This window comes from Schistocerca serialis, chromosome 1 (assembly GCF_023864345.2).
Source record: "Schistocerca serialis cubense isolate TAMUIC-IGC-003099 chromosome 1, iqSchSeri2.2, whole genome shotgun sequence".
NCBI lineage: Eukaryota > Metazoa > Arthropoda > Insecta > Orthoptera > Acrididae > Schistocerca > Schistocerca serialis.
In genome coordinates, this window is record NC_064638.1 from 777371280 (window position 1) to 777398780 (window position 27501).

At 40.4% G+C, this 27501-nt stretch overlaps 1 protein-coding gene across 8 annotated transcripts in view; it reads right to left on the minus strand.

Moving 5' to 3' along the window:
• LOC126483035 (diacylglycerol kinase theta) overlaps positions 1–27501 on the minus strand; it is a 733775-nt gene that overhangs the window by 14068 nt on the left and 692206 nt on the right. For all 8 annotated transcript variants that reach the window (XM_050106590.1, XM_050106584.1, XM_050106589.1 and 5 more), the window contains one exon: positions 19839–19946. In XM_050106590.1, coding sequence (XP_049962547.1) covers positions 19839–19946 — 108 coding nt within the window. The remainder of the gene's footprint in view (positions 1–19838; positions 19947–27501) is intronic.

The window sequence follows — 27501 nt, forward strand, 5'->3', positions numbered from 1 at the left end:
TCTTAGGTTAGGTGGTTCTCCATCCAGATAATGATAGCAGTAGGAGACCTGGAAATATCGATGTACTAGCCAAAGGAATGCCATCCACAGGCAGGAGTGATTAACTGCTGAAGTATTTACAATGAAGTGTCAGAGTTCAAAGTGCTCCTAAAAGCCAGGGAAGCTCACATAATACCAGATACAGAAAGATGATTAAAACATGAAGTTGACACCAGTGAGATATTTGTGGAAAATTTAAGCAGATATTGAAAGTATAGCTTACTTAGAAATGGAGGTGGTCTATTTGTATCAGTAGACAAGAAACTCATATCTACTGAGACAGAAATTGGAGCTGCCTGTGAAACTATTGGTGCAAAACTCAAGTTGGTATTAGATCTGGGCAGAAAATTCTAGTTGCTTCCTCCTATTGATCACTGGACTCACCACCTGATGTAACTGAAAACTATAGAGAAAACCTCAGTTCACTAGTTCCAGAATCACACTGTAATCACTGGAGAAACTTTAATCATCCAACAATCAATTAGGATAACAACATTTTGTTAGTGGTTGGTATGGCAAGACATACTGTGAAACACTGCTGATTGCCTTCTCTGAAAACTATCTAAAACAGATGGTTTGGAACCCCATTCATGATGAAAATATATTAAGATATAATAACATCAAATATACTTGACTTTATTGAGGATGTCCACATGAAAACTGGTATCAGTGACCATGAAGTAGTTGTAGCAACAATGAAAAGCAAAATACAAGGTGCAATTATAGCAAGTAGAAAGATCTATATGTTCAGTAAACTAGGTAAAGAAGCAGCTGTGTTGCATCTTAATGGGGAAATGGAAACTTTCAGTTCAAATAGGAGCATGTATAGGAACTATGGCTCAAGTTTAAAGGAACAGGCTACTTGATCGTGCTTTGGATAGATTTCTATCCAATAGAACAGTTTGTGATGGGAAGGAAACACAGATCATTATGTAATACATGTAAAACACAGCAGAGGGCTATACATAGAAAGATGTCAAATGAAAAACATGTGGTTGTCAACAGAGAAATGCAGGAAACCTTCACCTTCAAGGACTACCTTAGCAAAATATTGATGAAAGATCTTTCGCAAAACCCAAAGAAATTCTGGTCTTATGTAAAGGCTATTTAGTTCAGTCACTCATTGATTAGACAGGAACTGAACTGAGGGTAGCAAAGCAAAAGCAGAAATGCTTAACTTCATTTTCAAATGTTCCTTTAAAAAGGAAAAATCCATGAGTATTGCCCCAGTTTAATTCTTGTGCCACTGCAAAATGAGTGAAATAGATATTAGTGTCAGTGATGTTGAGAAACAGCTGAAATCATTAAAACTGAGCAAAGCTCCAGGGCCCAAAGGAATCCCTATCAGATTCTACACAGAATTTGTGGCTGAGATAGTCCCTCTTTTAACTATAATCTACTTTTGATCCCTCAAACAAAAACTGTGCCTCATACTTGGAAGAAAGTACAGGTTGCATTTACCTACAAGGAAGATAGCAGAAGTGATCCACAAAACTACTATGCAATATCCTTGACATTCGTTTGTTCTAGAATCTTAGAACATAATGAGATACACTCCTGGAAATGGAAAAAAGAACACACTGACACCGGTGTGTCAGACCCACCATACTTGCTCCGGACACTGCGAGAGGGCTGTACAAGCAATGATGACACGCACGGCACAGCGGACACACCAGGAACCGTGGTGTTGGCCGTCGAATGGCGCTAGCTGCGCAGCATTTGTGCACCGCCGCCGTCAGTGTCAGCCAGTTTGCCGTGGCATACAGAGCTCCATCGCAGTCTTTAACACTGGTAGCATGCCGCGACAGCGTGGACGTGAACCGTATGTGCAGTTGACGGACTTTGAGCGAGGGCGTATAGTGGGCATGCGGGAGGCCGGGTGGACGTACCGCCGAATTGCTCAACACGTGGGGCGTGAGGTCTCCACAGTACATCGATGTTGTCGCCAGTGGTCGGCGGAAGGTGCACGTGCCCGTCGACCTGGGACCGGACCGCAGCGACGCACGGATGCACGCCAAGACCGTAGGATCCTACGCAGTGCCGTAGGGGACCGCACCGCCACTTCCCAGCAAATTAGGGACACTGTTGCTCCTGGGGTATCGGCGAGGACCATTCGCAACCGTCTCCATGAAGCTGGGCTACGGTCCCGCACACCGTTAGGCCGTCTTCCGCTCACGCCCCAACATCGTGCAGCCCGCCTCCAGTGGTGTCGCGACAGGCGTGAATGGAGGGACGAATGGAGACGTGTCGTCTTCAGCGATGAGAGTCGCTTCTGCCTTGGTGCCAATGATGGTCGTATGCGTGTTTGGCGCCGTGCAGGTGAGCGCCACAATCAGGAATGCATACGACCGAGGCACACAGGGCCAACACCCGGCATCATGGTGTGGGGAGCGATCTCCTACACTGGCCGTACACCACTGGTGATCGTCGAGGGGACACTGAATAGTGCACGGTACATCCAAACCGTCATCGAACCCATCGTTCTACCATTCCTAGACCGGCAAGGGAACTTGCTGTTCCAACAGGACAATGCACGTCCGCATGTATCCCGTGCCACCCAACGTGCTCTAGAAGGTGTAAGTCAACTACCCTGGCCAGCAAGATCTCCGAATCTGTCCCCCATTGAGCATGTTTGGGACTGGATGAAGCGTCGTCTCACGCGGTCTGCACGTCCAGCACGAACGCTGGTCCAACTGAGGCGCCAGGTGGAAATGGCATGGCAAGCCGTTCCACAGGACTACATCCAGCATCTCTACGATCGTCTCCATGGGAGAATAGCAGCCTGCATTGCTGCGAAAGGTGGATATACACTGTACTAGTGCCGACATTGTGCATGCTCTGTTGCCTGTGTCTATGTGCCTGTGGTTCTGTCAGTGTGATCATGTGATGTATCTGACCCCAGGAATGTGTCAATAAAGTTTCCCCTTCCTGGGACAATGAATTCACGGTGTTCTTATTTCAATTTCCAGGAGTGTATCTTGAACAGAACGACCTCCTCCATGCCAACCAGCACAGATTCCAAAAACATAGCTCATGTTGGATCCAACTCGCACTTTTTTCAGATGACAGACTGAAAGCCCAAGAACAAGGCAGTGAGGTAGATGCAGTATTTCTCGATTTCTGATAAGTATTTAAGTCATTACCACACCTACACTTATTGTCAAAATTACAATTGTGTGGGGTATCAAGCAAAACCTGTGACTTCTAATCAAGCTGCGGGCCTATGGGGTATCGTCTCAGTTGTGCGACTGGATTCGTCATTTCCTGTCAGGAAGGTCGCAGTTCGTAGTAATAGATGGCAAATCATTGAGTAAAACTGAAGTGATATCAGGTGTTCCCCAGGGAAGTGTCCTGGGACCTCTGCTGTTCCTGATCTATATAAATGACCTGGGTGACAATCTGAGCAGTTCTCTTTACCATCTAGTAAGGTCATCCGAAGACCAGTATCAGTTGCAAAGCGATTTAGAAAAGATTGTTGTATGGTGTGGCAGGTGACAGTTGACGCTAAATAATGAAAAGTGTGAGGTGATCCACATGAGTTCCAAAAGAAATCCGTTGGAATTCGATTACTCGATAAATAGTACAATTCTCAAGGCTGTCAATTCAACTAAGTACCTGGGTGTAAAAATTACGAACAACTTCAGTTGGAAAGACTACATAGATAATATTGTGGGGAAGGTGAGCCAAAGGTTGTGTTTCATTGGCAGGACACTTAGAAGATGCAACAAGTCCACTAAAGAGACAGCTTACACTACACTTGTTCGTCCTCTGTTAGAATATTGTTGCGTGGTGTGGGATCCTTACCAGGTGGAATTGACGGAGGACATCGAAAGGGTGCAAAAAAGGGCAGCTCGTTTTGTATTATCATGTAATAGGAGAGAGAGTATGGCAGATATGATACGCGAGTTAGGATGGAAGTCATTAAAGCAAAGATGTTTTTCGTCGCGGCGAGATCTATTTACAAAATTTCGGTCACCAACTTTCTCTTCCGAATTCAAAAATATTTTGTTGAGCCCAACCTACATAGGTAGGAATGATCATCAAAATAAAATAAGAGAAATCAGAGCTCGAACAGAAAGGTTTAGGTGTTCGTTTTTCCCGCGCGCTGTTCGGGAGTGGAATGGTAGGGAGATAGTATGATTGTGGTTCGATGAACCCTCTGCCAAGCACTTAAATGTGAATTGCAGAGTAATCATGTAGATGTAGATGTATTCCTCCTGGTCCTTCACAGCATATTGAACTTATTCCAAAAATTTGAAAGTCAGACATCCAACTAATACTTCAGAATAACTGATAGGTGGAAGCAGGTCATTTTCCAATATTCACCAAGATTATGAAGCCATGTGTAAAGCAAAACAGGAACAGCATGCAAGCTACGCAATATTTCATCACATGTTCACCAATGAGTACCCTACCTCATTTTCTGTATCTAAAAAGGATTTATGTGACCTTTGTATTGGTTACATGACTGCTGACAATAAATAAAAGTGAAATCTGAAATCAAAGAATGATGACCATTTGGTTGAGATGAGACATAAAGATAATGCCAATGGTATAGTGAAATTATATGACCTTCAGGCTTTTGTACTCTTTCCAAAGAGTGATGTTTCCACATTTTCCTACAAATCAAAAGCAATTCTCAACTTCATTATGTATGAACTCAAGACTATTACATGTTACTGCTATGTGTAGGATGAGGTGAATGGGCATCAGGGGCTGAACGAATTGGCACTTATGTGTTAATGTAATTAAAGAAGGAAGATAACATTGTGCTTACCGCCCACCACAAGACTGAATGCCAGATGGTGAGATTGTGGGCATGTGGAATGTTACGGAAAGTGTGCAAATGGAGCAGAGACAAATGGGGAAATCCATAGATAAGTGACAAAGTGCATACTTTTTAGCCTGGCACCTGGGAACAAGCACCTTGGAAATGGCAAACCTGGTCAGTTGTTTATGTGTTACTGTCATGGGCATCTATGGAAAGTGGTTTATAGAGGGGGACACCATGAGTAGGAACAAAGTGTTGGACATCTACACTTCTTCACAGACAGTGGAGGTTGGGAGGCTTGCCCCTCTGTAAAGCAGGATAGTGGCAACCCGTGGCAGATCTGACACTAATGCATACATAAGCATTTTGGAGCACAGTGTTGAACACGCGGAATCTGAGTTGGACCCAGTGGAACATATCTAGGTATCTGGGATGCTATCAGGTGCCGCTTCCCAACCACAAACAGCAGACCCATAGTTTACAAGAACTGCGACCTGCACGTAGACAGATGGTGCACATGCCTCCAGAAACTACCAAGCATTTGTTGAATGCATGCTGTGCAGAACTGCTGCTATATTCTGTTCCAAAGTTGGATCAAAACACTATTAAACAATGGGTTATAATATTCTGGCTCATCAGCATGGCACATGGATGCATGCATCTGTACCTGCTCACATGTGTACGTCCATTTGAGCTATAAAGTAACATGGTGAACCTTATTATGTGCATGAACAATCTTCTAAGCATTTGTAACATGTGAAGTTTGTTGCACCTATTGTTATTCACTTAATAAACACAAAAAATTATGCATGTGAAACTAACCAAAATTCAGTGTGTGTGAATGTCAACTTGAAATGTCAATTTGCAGTGAGGTTTATTAGTTTCAAAATTCTGCTTGTATTTGCAGAACTTTCACTGTAAACTTCATTTTAGAAATTCATACAGTCTACCATGTTCCATATTGACTGTAATCAAGCTCATAACCAATATGATTGCCATCAATGTAGAGGGAATAAACAGATGTCAGATATGTTTATTTCCTCTACATTGATGACAATCATATTGGTTATGAGCTTGGTATGTTTAGGAGCTTTATTTGATCACCATTTTACATGGTAGTACATTCATTGTTTTGTATGATCACTCATTATGTGGAATATTTGTGCATGATTAGCACTGAGTTTGGTGACATAAAAAGAGAAGCAAATGGGAAAGGATTTTTCCCAGGCAGCTTTAATAACACTGACCATGGCACAGGGAGGCCTATCTCAATCTCATCGTTACTGATGGTCACAGGTACCAACAATATTGTGATTCCCAAAAGGAAAAATGGCAAAAACAGTTTGAAAATGACTGAATTATCCTGCATAAGAGGAGTGTGAAGGACATGTCTTTTTGAATCCCATGTAATGGTCAACCAACATTAAGTCTGCTTATAAGGACTGGGTACTGAAATCCATTACCTATCAGTGTCGAAGGACCTTGTGAATTCACATGACAAACACATTGTGAATTACTCTGTAATCTGCTTGGTATGTGTAACATTTAATGCACACTTCTATGATCCAACAGAGTTATCTACTATTTGAATACTGAATGTGTGACAGCTACCTACTGCCTTCTTATCATGCCTTGTTACCATTCCCTTTTGGAATTTATACCATGCTGCAAATCTACTCTGCAGAAGCTGCAAGAGTTTATAAAGGTAATTACTGAAAGTGAGTTACGCTGTTTTCTACAACAGAGACAGAGAAGTTTTGCAAATTTCTCCAATTATTTCAGGAAGACCATATATTTGCTTCGAGCTTGCAGCTTTTTTTTATCATTTTTTAAATTTCTTATATAGAAAAGGTTGGTGGTGAATTCTCATGTGGTATACACTCTCCTCTCTCTCATATAATTATATAAACTAAATGTGACATAACACTGCATTACTGAACAGCTAAACCAATTCTCGCTAATTTGACTTCTCATTCTTGATTTTAAATTGTGTGTCAATCATTACAGGATATTCACTTTTTCTTACGTATCATCACAACTATGGGTCTCATTGTGTAACAAAGTTGTTTTCTGGTTTCATTAGAGTCATGCTGCCATTTAATAACATTAATTATCTCCTTCATACATGATATATGGTGAAGTGGCTTTGTGCAAATCATCATGCCAGTGACATACAATGGTTTGTATTTATTTTAGCATACACAAAGCATATATAATCTGTTCAAAATGTTCTGTGTGAACAATGCAGAGATTCTCATATGTAGATGGCATGAAATATTCCAACTGATATTGCTTAAGTCACAACAAGTTTTTTCAGACATTGAAACCATGTGTAATTTATTTTGGTTTGTATTTGGCAAAACATTCTATATATTTATTTCAGTTACAGAGTCTAGAAACTATTTTGTCCAGAGACCATAATATTAAGAGAGTACATCTATGAAAAGAAAATAATATATTTTTTTTTTTTTTTTTTTTGGACAGAAATCCTACAATAATCATGAATGTCTGTACCTATCAGTCTGAATAATCAATACAGTCCAAAGATGGAAAATTATCATTAGTGTGCACACACTACAGTTTTTAGAGCGTATTTCCAAACAAGGTTTGACCCATTTTCAGAGCAACCAATGAGATATTTTGCTTTAGTTTGTTACCACAGGTGAATCATGAGTCTGCTACTACACCCCAGAGACAAAAAAGCAGTCAAAGCAATGGAATCATGTTGATTCACCACCACCAAAGAAAGCAAAGGCAACATGGTTTGTGAGAAAGGTCATGGCATCTGTTTTATGGTATGCTTAAGGTATTCTAGTGATAGATTATCTTCCCAATAATACTGCGCCATCCTAATGGACTACCTACAGCAAAAAGTACATGAAAAAAGGCCAGGTCTGGCAAGAAGAAAGTCATTTTCATCAAGACAATGCCCATCCACACACAAGTGTCTTGGCCATTGCAGAAAGACATGAACTAAGACATGGATTGTTGCCACATCCACCATACTTGCCTGTTTTGGCTTCATCACACTTCCTCTATTCCCCAGGCTCAAAAGTATCCTCTGCGTATGGAGATTCTCTTCAAACGAAGAACTGACAGTTGAAGTTCATGAATATTTTGTAAACCTGACAAATCAAACTTTCTAGATGGTGTTAAGCCATCGGACCATTGCTGGACCAGGTGTGTTAGACTACATTGAAAGATCAAGAAGTTTCACTGAAGTAAGTTATTTCTTTCTATACCATTCCCAGAACATTTCAAACTACCCTCGTATAGCAGACATCATCTATGAAAACTCAGGAATTGCAGCAAGTACTATTTTGTGAGTCAATAACATACAAGATGAACAGTACTGTTGTGACAGGGGTACACAAAACATGATCACTGCCACCTTTATGTTGTTAGATTAGAAAAAAAGTTTTGCACCTTGTGCATATCTATGAATGTAAGTGGGCATAGAATCATTGGGAAAAGGGAATGAAAGAATAAGCTTCATAGAACTAACAAAATATTTTAACTGTGGAACAAGACCCTAACCAAAATAAAGACAGTCTCTTAAAAAGTGCACATCTGTGATATCCAAAACTGCTGCTAGGTAACATACAATACAGGTTGCTCTGTCCTGTGCACTATACTGTGCATAGATACATCTTGGTATGTCATCCATAAAGTGTTTGAGACTATACTGCTCAAGCCATACCCATTCTTCTATGGCAGACCATCCCAAAGTCATTCAGTGTAAGAAAGGTTCCTATGATGATAACATACTGCAAGTTCCAATTGGGTCCATTGGGTCCATTGGGTCCATGTCAGCAAATTATTTTTTTTTTGGTTGATTCCTGTCTGCTGGAGGAAGGTATTTACTAGATGGACACAATTTGCTCATGTATTATTATCTTGAAAGATGAAACCACCATTGTTAACCAAGACAGTAGACTGAAGGCTCATGGCCCAATACGGCACATCTCTCAACAGAGATGTCTGGCATCCAATATCGGTATATAACATCAGCACAAAACATGATTGCACATCTCCCTGCTGAATCTATGAGAATACAAGTCTGAGACATGCATGCTGCCTTCACACTCTTCTTCAATGGCCACCATGTGTCACACAAAAGCTGCACGTGTCAATGAAGAGAACCAACCACCTCAGGTCAAAGTTTCATTCCAGGTGTTCCATGCCCAACATCTTTGTGCACCAAACTGTGGCCGTACTGATCGTATATGGATGGGGCATTTCCTATCTGAGTCAACACTGCCATCCCAAATGCCTCCAGCAAGGCAGCAAGCATTTCTGTTGCCTCCTCCTTGGGGTACTTACAAGCCACAATTTGTAGGTAGCTGACATCAGCTAATGTTGACTGTGGCTGATCACTATGACCCAGAGCTTTACTGTTATTTGTCTTGCAATAGCAGTTTAATGTTGAAACTTTGTTGTTGTTGTATATAACAACTGGGCAGTCAACTTCTTTTTGATGGTTATACTTCTGGCACAACAGAGAAAGGTGGGTCTACCTTACCTGATTCTTTTTCTGATTGCTTTTCATTAACAGTGGATATACCATATTGTCAAATTCTTATTCAAGGACTATTTCACAGAAATTCATTATTCACCATATAATTTACCAACTGCTGATGACAGTAGTGTATTTAGTTCATACAGAAATGTGGCTTTTAAGCAAATATTCATAATTTACAATACCTGCAAACCATGTGCACATCAAAACTCAATACTGCTAAAAATGGTTTGTTGTAAGATTAAACGATGGAAAATCCAAGATGGAATGTAACAATATTATGAAAAGGAAAGTTGCTTCTCACCATATACTGGAGATGCTGAGTCACAGATAGGCACAACAAAAAGGCTCTCTCATATAAAGCTTTTGGCCATTAAGGCCTTTGTCAACAATAGATGACAGACACACACACTTACACTCATGCAAACACAACTCACACACACGACTGCAGCCTTGGGCAACTGAAACGACACTGTGATAGGGTTTTTGTTGTGCCTAACTGCGACTCAGCAGCTCCGCTAAAAGGTGAGTACCAACTTTCCTTTTCATAATTTTGTTTTAAGACTGACATAGCTTATTTGAAAGCCCTCATTTTCCTCTTTTGAGAAAACATTTTACTTTTTCTGGGAACTTAGTAATTCAAAAGTTACTCCAATTTAAAATTTTCATGTCTACATTGTTCCTATCTATAAATGATGTATTTCCAGAACTGAGTATTATGGTTTTGTAGCTCTGATTTTTCTGTTTCCAAGAAAAGGAATACTGTTACTTAAATAACATCTTGGTTTATTAATTATTCCAATTCAACAAATTTCACTATGTAGAAAAGTCTTGGAAAACTATGGGAATCCCCGAGCACTTTAAAACTTCCCTGTAATAAAGTAGTAGCTATTATTTTATCATTTTGTAGTTATACATCTTTTAGTTAAACAAAGTTACTGACTGCCTATTGGCCTATTGTATCTTTCATTTTTCTGTATTTAATGCTTATATCCGAAATATAATAGCCCTATTTTTTAAAATTCTACAATTTTTGTAATACATGTGTCTATTAGTATGTGTCACCATCAAGGCCTGAGTTAGCTGTGTGTTCTTGTCAAAAGGTGAACATCAATGTCAGTCAGTGTCCATTATTCAAAATGTGTAAATCTACACCTGTTTGCAGTCAATGGCTGGTAATTAAAAGCTGAAGACCTATGTCAATTCTGTTTAAGAATTCTATGAAATCACTTGTAGGCAGTGTAATCTATCAATCTGTGCAGTGATATTATGAAAAGGATAGGTACTACTCACCATCTAGAGAAGATGCTGAGTCCCAGATAGGCACAAGAAGAAGACTGTCAGAAAGTAAGCTTTCAACCAACAAGTTCTTCATTGAAAAGACACACACACACACACACACACACACACACACACACACACACAAGGCCACAGTCTCTGGCTGCTGAGGCCTGGTCAGGCCTCAGCAGCCAGAGACTGTGGCAATATGTGTGTAAGTTGCATTTCCGTGTGTGTGTGTGTGTGTGTGTGTGTGTGTGTGTGTGTGTGTGTGTGTGTGTGTGCGGTGCGTGCGCACAGGGCGTGCGCGCATACCTGTATTTTGTCTATTTTCTATTAGTGCCTTGTTGGCTGAAAGCTCTCTTTCTGACAGTCTTTTGTTGTGCCTATCTGCGACCCAGCATCTCTGCTATATGATCACTAGCAACTAACCTTTTCATAATATTGTTACATTCTGCTTTGGTTTTCCCATTGTTTACTTTGTGTAGAGAAACCTAGAACAGAATAGTAATGAGCTGATCATCAGAGCTGTTTAGCAATAATAAATGATAATGAACTGGAAAAAGAAAAATCAACTGTTTTGTATTAGATAACTATTATTTGAATAACCTATTTATTGGAAGAAGATTAGACTAATGGACTTTCATAAAAATAAAGTGCCATATGAACCAGGTTGGTAAGGTTTCCTATGGTTCCTATTATACGAGGAACTGTTACTTACTGGCTGGCATTTCATAACATAATCAAAAACAACTCATGACTTTTAAGTTATACAGTGGCATTATGCTATTTTCAGACATTGTAAAATGTGTATATAAATAGTGGTAACATATTAGACAGGAATACACAGCCATTTGTGAAATATTAATTAATGAAGAACCAAAGGAAAAACTAATTTAGGAGTACCCCTGACTCTGTGTAGAGGCTGAGAGGTACTCTATGCCTTGGGTTCTTGTTGAGTTCTAGCAATTTCAATTACTTTTGACCACCACTAAGATTGACTGATAGATTACACATCCCTACAATATAATGGAAGATTAACGGAAACAACATCCCTTGTTTCTTATGTGAAGGAAACACTGAGGCCATGGTTCATGTCAATGTTCATTTTGTCTTTATACAAAAAACTGAAGTCTAGACATACAATTTGATGCCAATGGGGACTTTTACATTTGATGAAAATGTTTGGTTTTTGCCAGAGTCTCTGCAACAGGATTTTGTTATGTTAGTTATTGAATACTTCAGACATTGTCCTCCTGATAGCCAAATGCATTGGAATTAATGTCTGAATAGCTGTGGACTACTGATGTTCTTTATACTTATTAATCCTTTCACTGCTACGGGCAATAATATTTGCCTAAAGCAAATTATGTCATGGGAGCTATTGGAGCACTAATTCACTTATGTCATTTTTTTGTACCCAGTGCTATGCTCCAGACTATTTATTGGCACAGAATTGCATATACATGTGTAAGTATGATTAACTGTTCAGTGAATGCTGCCATCTACTGATGACTCTGTCTTGAAGGAGCTTCTGATTTCAACATGTTTTTATTTATTCATGTGGCATAGGACATGGTGCAAGCCTGCATGGGTGATGCCACCTCTGTGAATTATGTGTCAGAAGTCACAATTTCTAACTGCCCATACATATGACTCTTACAAGTGCCTTTATAATATGCTGCCTTATTTGTGTTGCTGTTGCTGATAATGGTGTATGAAAGGAAAGAGTGAACCTGGTGTTGGCACATGGCCTACTCCTCTTCAATAGCACAGACCAATCACTGAGCTTAACAACTTCATCCAATGAATGAATCACAGAGCTCTCTCTATGAGATACATGAGGTTTGGAATTTAACCCAGAGCATTAACGCAAAATTTAAATTCCTAATTTAAACCTCCACAAATGAGACAGATAACATTTCTTTTGAATTTCCAAAATGATTGGGGGAGGTGGCACCCAAGTGATTATTCGAATTATTGTTTAGAAACCATGAGACAGGAGACATACTATTGGAATTTCAGAAGAATAACATTTACCACCCAATAATGAAGACAGCAAAGGCATATAAATACAAGAACTATCACAGAATCAGCTTGACAATTCATACATCCAAGTTTCTAACAGAAATAATCTTATAACAATGTACGGAAAGTTCTGGTTGAGAACAACGAATTATTTAAGAATAAAGGAGATGACTCATCGAAAGGCAGAAGTGCTGCATCACCAATAGGTACACAAACAAAAGGTACAAAGCTTTGTTAGCTTTCAGAATGAACTACTTTTTCAAGCTTTTAGGAAAAACATGCGCACACACAAAAACACACACACACACACACACATGCACACACCTGTCTTCCTAGATTGTGCTTATTCAACTGCCAGCTCTTTCTTGGCCCATGGTGAGTGTAGTGGGGGGAGGTGGGAGTGCAGAACCTGTCCCCTGAATCCATCTCCCTACTCATCCCAAAAAACAGCCCACATACCAAAATCTAGAAATCTAACAATCCCGGGCACCCCATTGTGGCTCGTTACAGTGCCCCCACTGAAAAAAACTCAGCCCTTGTTGACCAACATCCTCATGCACCAATTGTCCAAAACCTAGCCTTCCACATTAATAACACCAACCACTTCTTGCACTGGCTCTCCACCATCCCCACACCCCTGCCTCCTGGGTCCCTACTCATCATTGTTGATACAACCTCCTTATACATCAAAATCCTTCATGCCCGTGGTTTTGCCACGACTGAACACTACCTCTCCCAAGACTCTGCAGATTCCAAACCCATCACTTCATTCCTCATACACCTAACCAACTACATCCTAATCCATAACTACTTCACCTTTGAAGGGAACATATACAAAAAAAATCATGGCACAGATTCATGGCCCCACAGAAACGGACACCCACAGGGCACCCTCCTATGTCAACCTCTCCATTGGTCACCTAGAGGAAACATTCCTAGCTTCCCAAAACTCCAAGGCCCTGGTGTGGTTCAGGGTTATTGATGACATATTTATAAACTGGACCCAAGGCTAGGACACCTTATCCTCATTCCTCCACAGTCTCAACACCTCTCCCATCCACATCATCTGCCCCTCTTCCACCCATCATCACCTTCCATGATATCGATCTCCTCCCCTCAGATGGCTTCATCCACACCTCGATACACATCAGACCCACCAATCACCAACAGTACCTGCACTTAGACAGCTGCCACCCATTCCACACCAAAAAATCACTCCCATACAGCCTGGCCACCTGTGGAAGATGCATCTGCAGTGATGAGAACTCCCTCACCCAATATGCTGAGGGAGTCACAAAGGCCTTCGCAGGCAGACAATACCCTTCAGATCTAATGCACAAACAGATCTCCAGTGCCATATCCTCACATATAAGGAGCATTCAAAAAGAAACGAGCCAGAGGTATAATTACAGAAACCAGTACCTGTATGTTAGAAGTATTGACCCTGGCTGTTGAGACACTTGTCCCACTGTGACACAAGGTGGTGAATGGCTGTCTCATAAAATTCCCAGGGCTGTGGTGTTAACCAGTTCCGCACGTACTTCTGGATGTCATTGTCTGAAGTGAATCATTTGTCCCTCAAAGCTGTTTTGAGAGGTTTTTAAGGGGTGTCGGCGGTCCTGGGTAATGAGTACATCCACCAGCTGGACGATGTCATCGGTAATGCAGTGTGATGCTCCAGACAGTGCATCATCAGCTAACAACACCCATCCTTCCCTGAAGTGCTTGTGCCACGCCTTGACCCTTGCAAGGGACATGCAGTGTTTGCTGTACACTTGTGACATTCATTGATGAATGTCCATTCCTCCTACTCCTTCTGCTGTCAGAAAATGAACAACACCTCTTTGCTCTTCTTTTGACACCTCCAATCTCACTGTTTGCAATGAAACTAGCAGCATTGGACGATTGATGCATGCTGCTGCTAGCTCTGCATAGTCACGTGACGTGCACATGTGCCCTCTAGCGATGGGATGTGAACTTCTGTGCTCTGGTTAGAACTACACCTCGTTACACATGCCACGATATTACCCTCCCGTCACTGGTTTGCGCATTCCAGACTCCAGCTTGTTTCTTTTTGAATGTCCCTTATACACTTGATCCTTACATTCATCCCAAGAACCAACAACAAAGAAGTGACCCCTTGTAACCAAATACCATCTGGGACTGGAACGACTGAACCACATTCTTTGTCAGGGCTTTGATTATCTATCATCATGCCCTGAAATGAGGGACATCCTACGTAAGATACTTCCATCCCTCCCAAAGTGGTGTTCTGTCACCCTCCCAACCTCCACAACAGCCTAGTTCATCCCTATGCCACTTGCACCCCCCAATCCGCTGCCATAGGAATCATACTCTTGGGGGAAGACCCATATGCAAGATCTGCCAAATCCACCACCCAGCACTATCCACTCCAGCCCTGTTATGGGTTTATCCTACCCCATCAGAGGCCAGCCACCTGTGGAAGCAGCCATGTTGTATACCAGCTCTGCTGCAATCGCAGCACACCATTTTACATTGCTTTTACAACCAACCAACTATCAATTAGAATGAATGGCCACTGTCAAACTGTTGCCAAAAGCAAGATGGACCACCCAGTGGCACAACATGCAGCAGAACACAATATGTGAGATTTCAATGGGTGTTTCACATGCTGCGCGCGCGCGCGCGCGCGTGTGTGTGTGTGTGTGTGTGTGTGTGTGTGTGTGTGTGTGTGTGTGTGTGTGTGTGTATACACCATCCCCTGTTTCAGTGCCCCCATCTAATTCATGGCAGCTAGTTGTGCGCTGCTGTCTCTTGTCCTAGTCAGTGAAATAGCGTGTCCAGCTGTCTGCCACCTGCCCCCTCTACCTGCACCCCTAGCTAGCCTCTAGATGGCTCCCCACTCTGCCAAGAGCCGCTTGTCCTCAACCCACTCCCTGCCTCTGACCTCTCTCCATACCTCAGCCCACCACAACTACACCACAACCTCACCTCTGTACACTCACTGTGGACCAGGAAAGGGCTGGCAGTCAACTGAGCACAATCTAGGGAGACAGGCATGTGCATATGAGTGAGAGTGTGTGTGTGTGTGTGTGTGTGTGTGTGTGTGTGTGTGTGTGCCAGCTTTCCCTACAAACTGGAATAGGTAAGTTCATTCTGAAAGCTAGCAAAGCTCTCTATCTTTTGTCTGTGTACTTATTGACAATGCAGCGCTTCTGCCTTCCTTTATTCTTAAATAATTCAAAACTGAGGATCTGTCAGATGATGATATGTTTGGCTTTAGGAATGGTAAAGGCATCAGAGAGACAATTATGATATTGCACTTGATAATTGGAATAAGACTAAAGAAGAATCAAGGCCCTTTCAAAAGACTTGTTGACCTAGATAAAGCAATCAAAAATGTACATTGGTGCAGAATGTCTGAAATTCTCAGAAACTCATGTATAAATTGCACGGAAAGATGGCTAACATACAATATGCACATGGACCAAGAGGGACAAAAAGAACAGAAGATCAAAACAGATGCATTCAGATTTAAAAGAGCATAAGAGAAGGATGTAGTCTTTCATCCCTATTGTTGAACCTGTACAATGAAGAAGCAATGACAGCAATAAAAGAAAGGTTCAGGAGAGGGATTGAAATTCAGGGTGATGGATACTGAGGTAATATTTGCTGCTGACACTGCTATCCTCAGTGAGACTGAGAAAGAATTACAGGACTTACAGAATGAAATGAACAGTGTCAGAGCACAGAGTATGGATTGAGAGTAAGCCAAAGAAAGACAAAAGTGATCAGGAATAGCAGAAATCGGGTTAATGATAAAATCAAACCATCAAAATTGTGGAAGGGGAGGAAATCTGCTCCTTGTAAACATAATAACACTTAATATATATAAAAAAAGGAGGCTGTAGGAACACATTCAAAGAGAGCATCCCTCATGAAAAAAAGTCTATTAGTATCATAAATAGACCATAACTCGTAGAAACAATTTTTGATAATGTACATGTGGAGCACAGAATTGTATGGAAGTGAATCATGAATTGTATGAAAAACCAGAAAAGAATAGAATGGAAGTGTCTGTGATGATGTATTTAAGAAAGAAGTCCTCGACAGCATTGGTGAAGAAAGTAGTACATGGAACACACTGACTACAAGAAGGTATAGGGTGACATGAAATGCATTAAGACATCAGAGAATAGCCTCCACGATGCCACAGGGACCTTTGGAGAGCAAAAGTTGAAGGGTGAAAACAAAAAAAACTGGAATATATCCAACAAATAATTGAGGGCTTTGTGTGTAAGTTGTATTCTGAGGTGAAAAAGCTGGCATAGGAGAGGACACCATGGAGTAGATTCTGATATAAGATTTCTTATAAATCTGTGACATTGCTCCACCAGTGAAACAGAAGATGCAGTAAGGCATTAGAATTAGGACATAGGTCATTAAATTACAGTGGTGTTTGAGCTTTCATCAAGTCACACAGTATCATTCCCTCTGATAAAAGATAAATAAATTAGAATGCCTGGCTAGAAATAACTGAGTCCATGAAAACTTAAGTAATTTTAAGTGCTCAGGAGATGGAGTAAAGTCTCTTCAGCTATGAGGTTCTGAACAGTAAATGGAAATGTGTTGCAAATATACTCAGCATTAATCCCTTCAAGCAATTAGGAAATAACAATGAAGCCATTAAAATTAATGTGCTGTGAACTTCTGATGAACAAAAGCATTCAGCTCTGGGATGTAGACAACTGCCAAGCGTATGCAACACTATGGTAACAATCACAGTGCTAAGCATGTGGCAGAAAAAGCATTAACATGTTTCCTGTTATTGTTTGTACACTAAGGGTGATCTCCATAATCTTTAATTATTTTCCTACATGCATTTTTGTTTTAATGCTTCGCCAACTATTTGAACTTGAGCCACATTTCTTTTGCATGTTCATTTTAAGAGGTTACTGACTGTAACCATTGGTTGAGAGATGAGGCAACCTCCTCCTTGTGTAATTTACTGAACATGTGTTATGATTATGGAAACTGAAGGGAAAAGACAACAGATAACAATGAAGGGAGACTACCACTCAGCTGTAGTGACACACACACACACACACACACACACACACACACACACACACACACACACACACACACACACGCGCGCGCGCGCGCACGCGCACATGCATGTGATCACTGCTGCTTATACAGTAGTAGTAGTCGAGTGTTTGTCATCAACAAATCTAATAGATTTTCATAATGATAAAATTTAGAAATGGTCTGTTCTAGGGAATTTCAAAGACCTATAGAATAGCTTTACAGGGAATTCTGTCTCATCTATTGCTTCTGAATCCGTTATTTTCTCAGTATATTGTGGAGTAACTGAAAGCTCCTTCAATTAATACAGATTGAAACAGACCATATGTACTAGTGAAATGAAAATTTCCTGGAAGTTTTCTGTTACTTTGGTGGTCATCCAAAGTCGCTGGTAGAAGAATTCAACTACAATTTGTTTTCTTATCAGTGATAGTTAATCTTGCCTGAATCATTTTGCATAAAGATTGTATTTCTACTTCATTTAAGTTTAATGACTCGTGTGACTATGTAACTGTCTTTACCTTACTCAGTATGATGAGAGGCACCTCAATATGATTAAAACAATAATGGCCTCTATGTCTTCCTTGGTAAATAAATTTAGTGATCTTTTTCATTACAGGCTCAAATAGGATAACTTAGATGGAATTAAATTCAATAGAAGTTAAAATTCAAAGTATTAATGAACACTGAGATTTGTACGCAAGTTACAATAGTTACTAAAAGTGCAAAATACCAACATAACCACATTCAGTTTCTCCTTCGGTTGCGTCTTACGTTTACAGTGCTGGTTTTCTAGGAGCTGAGTGAAACTGTGATACAAAATTGGTCTGGACTAATAGTATAGCCACTATGCTTTCAAATACAAAATTTCTTTTCCTGCACAACACTTCTCACTAATGTTGCTGGATGAAGATGAATCGGTAACACTAATCATGAACAGAAATATAAGACTGTATGTGAGAAAGTTAAAATATTGTGTGGTTAGCTAAGTAGGAAGTGCATGTATCTCACATGGCAGCAGTCCTCAAACAAACTTATCACTTGTAACAAATCAACCCGTGACACATTGTATTATGAAACTTGTCTTTTTTTGTGCAAGGCAAAGTCTGTTCCTTCTATCAATATTGTTTCAAATATGTGCCCCCTCAAGGATACTGTATGTTTTACACATCTTTTGGCATGTAATAGAACCTTTAGAAGAGCTCCAGTTGTTCACCAAACCTGTCTAAAGGCGATAGTAAAAGGTGAAAATTGGTGGAATATGAGTGACAGAGATACTTCGTTCTCACCATGATTGCATTCAAAACGGAGATTGTGTTCTTGACATAGAAAGCAACTGGTATAAAGTAAAAACACATTATTACTGGATTTTATGTAACTTCAAAAACCAAACAATTAAAACACATCCTTACTTACAGCATATATAGGATGTAACAAAACAATATCGAAAGACTTTCCATGCCTGGAAACATCATCCAAGGATACTAAAGAGTATTGAAGTTATCAAGGCTAGTGCCTGCCATTAGGCCACACTTTCATCAGCAAACATGTTTGTATGCTGATTGACTACAAGTAGAATTTATCAAAATAGGTCTGACATCATTCAGGTCATTAGATGATTTTGAGTGTATCCACACCTGACACAACACTGCATCAGTGTACAAATTCATGTCTGCTGTTGAAGAGGTGACCTGGGCAGACAAGGGGTCACTATGCACCCTTTGCTTCATTGGATAATAATAATATGCTGATGGATCACAAGTAGAATTTATCAAAATAGGTCTGACATCATTCAGGTCATTAGATGATGTTGAGTGTATCGACACCTGACACAACAACACTGGATCAGTATACAAACTTACGTCTGCTGCTGAAGAGGTGACCTGGGCAGACAAGGGGTCACTATGCTTCGGCACCCTTTGTTTCATTGGATAATTTTCCAGACATGGGTTTCTATCCATAATATGTTCATCAAGACATTGTCTATGAACCCCCAAAGTTTTCTGATACCATTTTATTGCACCCTCTATATCATAGGTACTATTATTACAGCCAGCTTACACATAGGAAAGAGTAAGTCAAGCATTAAGCAACTAATTATTTCCAAGAATTACTATCAGCACATGTAATTACCTTTAGAGCTGATTTAAGTACAACAACGTCACCAGGGCTTTGCACCCATGGTTCTCCATCAACCTGAACTGGAATATCTGAGTTCAGATGAATTTTGATGTGTCCTCCCTGAAACATGGAAAAACATTCATGAAAATCCTCCTATTGAATTAGAATCTTAGAACATATTCCAAGCTCAAACATAATGAAGAATCTTGAACATAATGACCTCCTCAATGCCAATCAACATGGATTTTGAAAATATCGATCACCTGAAACACAATTCGCACTTTTCCCACGTGACATATTAAAAGTTTTGGATCAAGGCAATCAGGTATATGCTGCATTACTTGATTTCCGAAAAGTATTTGACTCAGTACCACACCTATTCTTACTGACAAAAGTACGATCATATGGGGTATCAAGTGAAATTTGTGACTGGACTGAGAACATTTTGGTAGGGAGGGCACGACATGTTATCTTGGATGAAGAGTCATTGCCAGAGGTAGAAGCAACATCAGGTGTGCCCCAGGAAAATGTGTTGGGACCCTTTCTGTTCATGTTGCATATTAACGACTTTGCAGAAAATTTTAATAGTAACATCAGAGTCTTGTGCTGCTGCTGCTGCTGATGATGATGATGCAGTTATCTATAATGAAGTACTATCTGAAAGAAACTGTGTAAATATTCAGTCAGATCTTGATAAGATTTCAAAGTGGTGCAGACATTGGCAACTCACTTTATATGTTCTGAAATGTAAAATTTTGCACTTCAGAAAATGAAAAAAATGTAGTATCCTATGACTACAATATCAATGAGTCACTGTTGGAACTGGCCAACACGTACAAATACCTGAATGTAACACTTTGTAGGGATATGAAATGGAACCATCACATAGATTCAGTTGTGGGTAAAGCAGGTGATAGACTTCGGTTCATTGGCAGAATACTGGGGAAGTGCAATCAATCTACAAAAGAGATTGCTTACAAATCACTCATGTGGCCATTTCTAGAATATTGCTCAAGTGTGTGGGACCCATACCAGATAGGACCAAATGGGATATTGAACGTATACAGAGAAGGGCGGCATGAAGGTTAGTTTAATCCATGGGAGAATGTCACAGAGGTACTGAAGGACCTAAACTGGGAGATTCTTGAAGATAAATGTAAACTATACCAAGAAAGTCTAAACAAAGTTTCAAGGATGGGCTTTGAATGATTACTCTAGGAACATCATGAGTATAAGATTAGAATGTCTACTTGTGTCTGTGTATGTGCGGATGGATATGAGTGTGTGTGCGAGTGTATACCTGTCCTTTTTTCCCCCTAAGGTAAGTCTTTCCGCTCCCGGGATTGGAATGACTCCTTACCCTCTCCCTTAAAAACCACATCCTTTCGTCTTTTCCTCTCCTTCCCTCTTTCCTGATGAGGCAACAGTCTGTTGCGAAAGCTTGAATTTTGTGTGTATGTTTGTGTGTCTATCGACGTGCCAGCGCTTTCGTTTGGTAAGTCACATCATCTTTGTTTTTAGGTATATTTTTCCCATGTGGAATGTTTCCCTCTATTAATTCAGATTAGAATAATTACTGCACACACAGAGGCATTCAAACAACCATTCTTCCCATGTTCCAACATGAATGAAACATGAAGAAACCTTGAAAACTGGTACAGTGGGACATACCCTCTGTCATGCACCTCATGGTGGTTTGTAGAGTATAAATGTAGATGAAAATAATTAATTTCTTTTCTTTCACATTCTTGTGTTTTCTCATAAATGAAAACAAAAAAATATTAATAACATATGTATAATTGTTACATATCACAGGAATGAAACAATATTGTCGCAGAAGAAGATGAGTAGCACTGTGGTGTAATGGTTATGATACTAAACTGTTGCATGAAGGGTCATGAGTTCAAAACTCACCTGAACTGTACAATTTTAATTTCTATATTCGGTTCAAGTACATTCTAGAAGTATTCCCAAATGGCAAGAATCATTGTACTGGAATGTTCTGTAGCTGTATATATACTGTATGTGTTCTGGCTGGAGGCAGTTCGCTCCACAATCTTGTATGTGCAAGTGCTGAATAAACCTTCATTAAGTGAAGTTAGTGTTCATCATTCATCTAATTACACCTTCTTTTACATGACATTATTCTGGTGGAGATGCTGGATATTGGAACTTGTGATAGCACACATTATTGATGACACAGTGGCTCCCATCAGGCCACAACAGAGCTGCTATTTACGTGGCAAGAAACCTGAGTTCAAGCCATATTCAACAGATTGCAATCTACCAGAGACAGAAGAAGAGGGCGTTACGATGACAGCAACTGTGAGCCACCACATGAGACATCCTTCCAGGTTCCCTGGTAATGATGGCCAAGATCCAAACAAGTGGCTGAAGGTATATGAGTGTATAGCCAAATTTAACAAATGAAATGACACCATGTGTTTGGCTAACCTATTTTCCTATTTGGAGGGCACTGCCAAGCAATGGTATGAGAACAACGAGGAGAAATTCACAAGCTGGGAAGTATTCCAGGCACAACTGTGCAAGTATTTCGGCGACACACAATGACAGAAGTACAGGAATGAAGATAAATTAAAGTGCAGGGCACAGCATCCAGGAGAAATGACAGTATCCTACATTCAAGAGTCTTGGAGCTGTGTAAAATAGTAGATCCTAGAATGAAGGAGGAAGAGAAGGTTGCACATCTCATGAAGGATGTTGCTGAGGACATGTATCAAGCCCTATGGAGGAGGTTTCGACAGCAGACGACTGAAATGGTGCCAGTATATCGAGACAACACATCAAAAACAAATTACATGCAAGAGGTTTGAACGGCTTCCAAAAATCATATCGATGCCTGTGATGGCAGAAGCAACTGATTTCATAAGTGTTCTTCATCAGATAGTGAGAGAAGATGTTCAGAAGGCACTTGGATTGCACGGAGAGCAAAAAACTGAGATGCTTCAAGAGGTCAAAAGGAAGGAAGAGGAACAGACATTGAACCCAATCTCTCATCCTTCATTTCCCTTTAAAACGGTAAAAAAGTTGAGATCCAGGCACAGTTATGTTCCTACAATGACGCATGAGGAACCTGTTTGAGCACGAAGGAAGACTGACGTCGGGAGCACCCAGGATAACCAACCAGTACGTTTCCACTGCGAATGACCAAGACATGTGGTGTGCCATTGTTGAGAAAGGTGGCAGATATTTGATGATGCCCACGCCAGAAGACAGCAGACCAATCTTTGCCGACGCCAACTCTGGGAAGACGAAGATGAACAAGAAGAGGTGTGTGCAGGATGACATAGGACACCATTGCTGCAAGCTAGCCACTGAAGAGGACACTCCCCAACATGCCAATCAAGGTCTACATCACCATTTAGAAGCTCCGGCTGATCACCTAGCCACCACAACCTGGAAAACTAAAGGGTGCGACCTTCCTTGGAGGTGGGGCTGCCGAACAGAAAAGTCCTCTGCCATCAATCACTACAAAAATGATAGGAAACTATGTCAATATCCACATGGATGGCCAACCAGCCCAAGCTCTTGTGGACTCTGGAGCATCATATTCAGTGATTTCGGAGAAGTATGATCGCTAGTTGCAGAAAACCGTATTCGTCGACAACAAGACATCTCTGCTGAAGGTGGCTAATGGAAAATATGTAAAACCTACAGGAAGATGTACCATTGGTGTGGGTATAAGCAGCTATACACAGCTCTTAGAATTCATTGTCTTACAAGAATGTAGTCAAGAGGTCATTCTCGGATGGGAGTTTTTGAAAGCTTCTGAGGCAATTATAGATTGTGGTCGCTTGAAGATTATGCTAGACAAGATGAAATACTGTGGACAGGAAGGTGAGCATCCAAGTGTGTGGAGAATATATGTGCTGGATGAAGTGATCATTCCTGCAGTCAGCGCTAGAAAGGTAACTGTCACGTGTCATGCCATGCATCAACCCATGCATCTTGTAGCAGAATGTAAGAGAAGCATACCACTGAAGAATAACTTGGTCATCCCGGCCTCTGTCGTCTAGTTTAAGAATGGATTCGGTGAATTGTGGATAGTTAATTGTCACTGAGAACCGCAGATCCTTCCAAGATGCACGTGCGAAGCAAACACTGAGCTGTTGATTGAAGAACAGCTGAGTGTCATAGAAACCTCCCATGCTGAGTCTGTGGGTGAAATTAGTGCTACCACTATGAGAAAAGATCTTCTAGCTTGACTATCACCAGATCTCACTAAGGAACAACAGAAAAAGCTACTTGCCATTCTTCACAAGTTATCTGAATGCTTCAATTCACAGGTCAAGAGCAAATTAGACAAATTGACAGTGGAAGCAAGATATCTCAAATTATGCTTGCCTTAAATCGATAAGAGGGTTGGAAAGGACAATCTAAGGTAATTAATGGACTACTTTGCAAGAAAAACTTTGATCCGTTTGGAAAGAAGTGGCTACCAGTGATTCCTAAACACATGCGCTTAGATGTTCTACAGAAATTCCATGACACACCTGAGGCCATACTTTTAGGATTTATTAAGACCTACGATAGGATCCGCTAGAGATGTTTCTGGCCAGGTTTATTTAGAAGTGTCCGTCACTATGTGTCGCACTATCGAGAGTGCCAGAGGAGAAAGGCAGTTGCTCAGAAACCACCTGGCCGCCTCATATCAATTCCACCAGCCGAAATGCCTTTTCACCGTGTTGGGATTGACCTCCTTGGACAATTTCCAATGTCTGCTAAGCCATAAAAACAGCCAAAGCACCCGAGGAAGCCAAATTCATCGTGGAAGACATTGTATTAAAACACGATGCCCCAGGTCGTTAATTATGGATTGAAGGAAAGTTTTTCAATCGAATCTTGTGACAAGAGATAAAACATCAGTGCAACATCACTCATCACATGACGACTGCCTACCATCTGCAAACTAAAAGGCTTACTGAACGCCTTAATAAGACCTTGGTCGACATGCTATCAATGTTCGTTAATGTTGAGCAGAGCAACTGGGATGAGGTGCTACCTTTCATGACGTTTGCCTACAACACTGCCAAACATGACACCACATGATTTACTCCATTTTTCCTGGTACATGGGCGTGAGGCGACGACTGCGATGGACACTGTGTTTCTGTTACATCCTGATCACACGGATGATGACTACATTGGCTAGGTGTTAACCAGAGATGAGGAAGCTCAGCAGTTAGCTTGACTCTGCACGCTGTAGGCTCAAGAAAACAATCGCCAAAGGTATGATGTGAGCCACAGCCCTGTTGTCTACCAGCCTGGTGACCTCGTCTGGATCTTCACTCCTGTTCGAAAGGTTGGACTCTCTGAGAAGCTCCTCAGGCACTACTTTGGACCTTATAAGGTTGTAAGACAGTTGTCTGATGTTACTTATGAAGTTGAAGATTTCGATCCCGACGCAAGACAACGAAAGATCAGAGATATTGTCCACATCCTTCGAATGAAGTCCTATAAGGATCCTGCCACCAGGGTAAATTTGAAACTCCAGTGACAGCCAACAAACGGAAAGATGACGAAGAGCGTAACGGCAAAAGAAGTTCTAAGAAGATCACCGCCAGGGCGAGCATCAGTCATCGGGAGTCAGAGTACTACACAGGACCGATGACTCATTCCCGGATTAGGAGGACATAACACCGAGATGCTGTTCTCTTAAGAAGAGAGAAATGTCGCAGAAGCTGAGTAGCACCGTGGTGTAGTGGTTATGATACCAAACTGTTGCATCATGGGTTGTGAGTTCAAAACTCACCTGGGTGTTACAATTTTAATTTCTGTATTCGGTTCGAGTACATTCTACAAATATCTCCAAATGGCAAGAATCATTGTACTGGAATGTTCTGTAACTGTATATATACCGTAAGTGTTCTGGCTGGAGGCAGTTCGCTCCATGCTCTTGTATGTGCAAGTGCTGAATAAAGCTTCATTAAGTGAAGTTAGTGTTCGTCATTCATCTAATTACACCTTCTTCTACGTAACATTATAATGAAAATATCATTCAACAGTTATGTCATACCAATTCAACACCTTACTACAGTTAGTATTGTATGTGGTATTGATTATAATTTGTCGTAATGTTTTGTTCTAATCTGATTTTTATATAATTGATGAAACATTTTGTAAAGAAAATGAATCATGAAGGAGAGGCCTATGAGAACTCAGAGGAAAAATTCCCATGATTTAGTGAATCAAAAGTCAAAGACAGATTTGATAACTTTCTGAAAACAAGCAATTTGATGAAATGTTGCATGGTGATGAGAAGGCTGGCTGAGAAAGTTTTTAAAACATTTTTCTTTCAATTTCAACAATACAGTGGAGATGCTGAGACACAGATAGGCACAATGCAGATATCATTGTCAATTCCATCCTGGATTTTCAATTGTTTGATTTTTTTTTTTTTTCAATTACTTCAGAGATAAGAGATCAGAAATTACAAAGAGTCTGTCAGTGACTGTTGGAATATTATGAAATGATTGTCTATAATGTGTCTCTGAAATGCACTTCTTTCAAACCTATCACAACTTCTTCCCTGAAAATTGCAGAGCAGTTTCTGTGAGCGATTACATCAGGATACTGCAGTCATGGAGAAGAAGTACAAAGGGAAGTGGACTCCTGTTACTTTGGCAGACTACTGCTGGACTAATGCATGAAGTGCTCCAGATGTAGCTTATAAGCAACAATTCAAGTGGAAATGGGCAGCCGATATAGAGTTTGACCAAAAATTCTCCTTGATATCTGCAAACCAAGGACTAATGGCATGCTTCCAGGTATACAACTGAGTTTTTGTTTCCATTATATGCAGGTCATTAGGTGGCACTTAGTGTGTCCACACCTGTCACAATAACACTGCATCAGCACACAAACAGGAAACAACAACTGCAAAATGGTGTCAATTATCAACAAGGGCATTCATGACACAATAGCAAAATTCAGTAAAACAACTTCAAAATAATGTTCATTCAACCAGTGTTAGAGAACAAAAGATCATGTTCCAAACAATGTAAAATCCATGATGGAATTTAACAATATTGTGAAAAGGAAAGTTGCCACCCACTATATAGCAGAGATGCTGAGTTGCAGATAGGCACAACAAAAAGTTGTCACAAATATAGCCTTCGGCTAGTAAGGCCTTCATGAAAATTAGACAACAAACACACACATGCACACTCACGCAAACACAGCTCACACACACGTGACAGCAGTCTCAGGTGCAACTGGCAAGTGGCAACTTTCCTTTTCACAATATTGTTAAAAGGTCATGTTTTACACTTACAACTGTGACCGAAGTACAGAAGGTATATTAATATTAATAATATATTAATCATAAGTTTAAATTCTCCGTAACTCAGGGGATACTGCAGACTTCCAAAATTTAAGAGCAGTTCTGGAAATTTCCTTTAATAAGACATTTTGCACATTATTTTACAATTGTTTTATATTTAGTAAAAATTACATTTATTTTATTTTGCTAAGATGGCAGACCTATCTGGTAAAGGAACAGATGACACAGTTATTGTTGCTACCACATTAATATACATTATGATGAATTTAATATTCAAGGGACAAACTCATTTATGTAAAAACTAAGCTTACCTTCAGGCAGCTTAATTGTACTATAAAGTACATATTTATATTTCATTTTTGTGACCTCACAT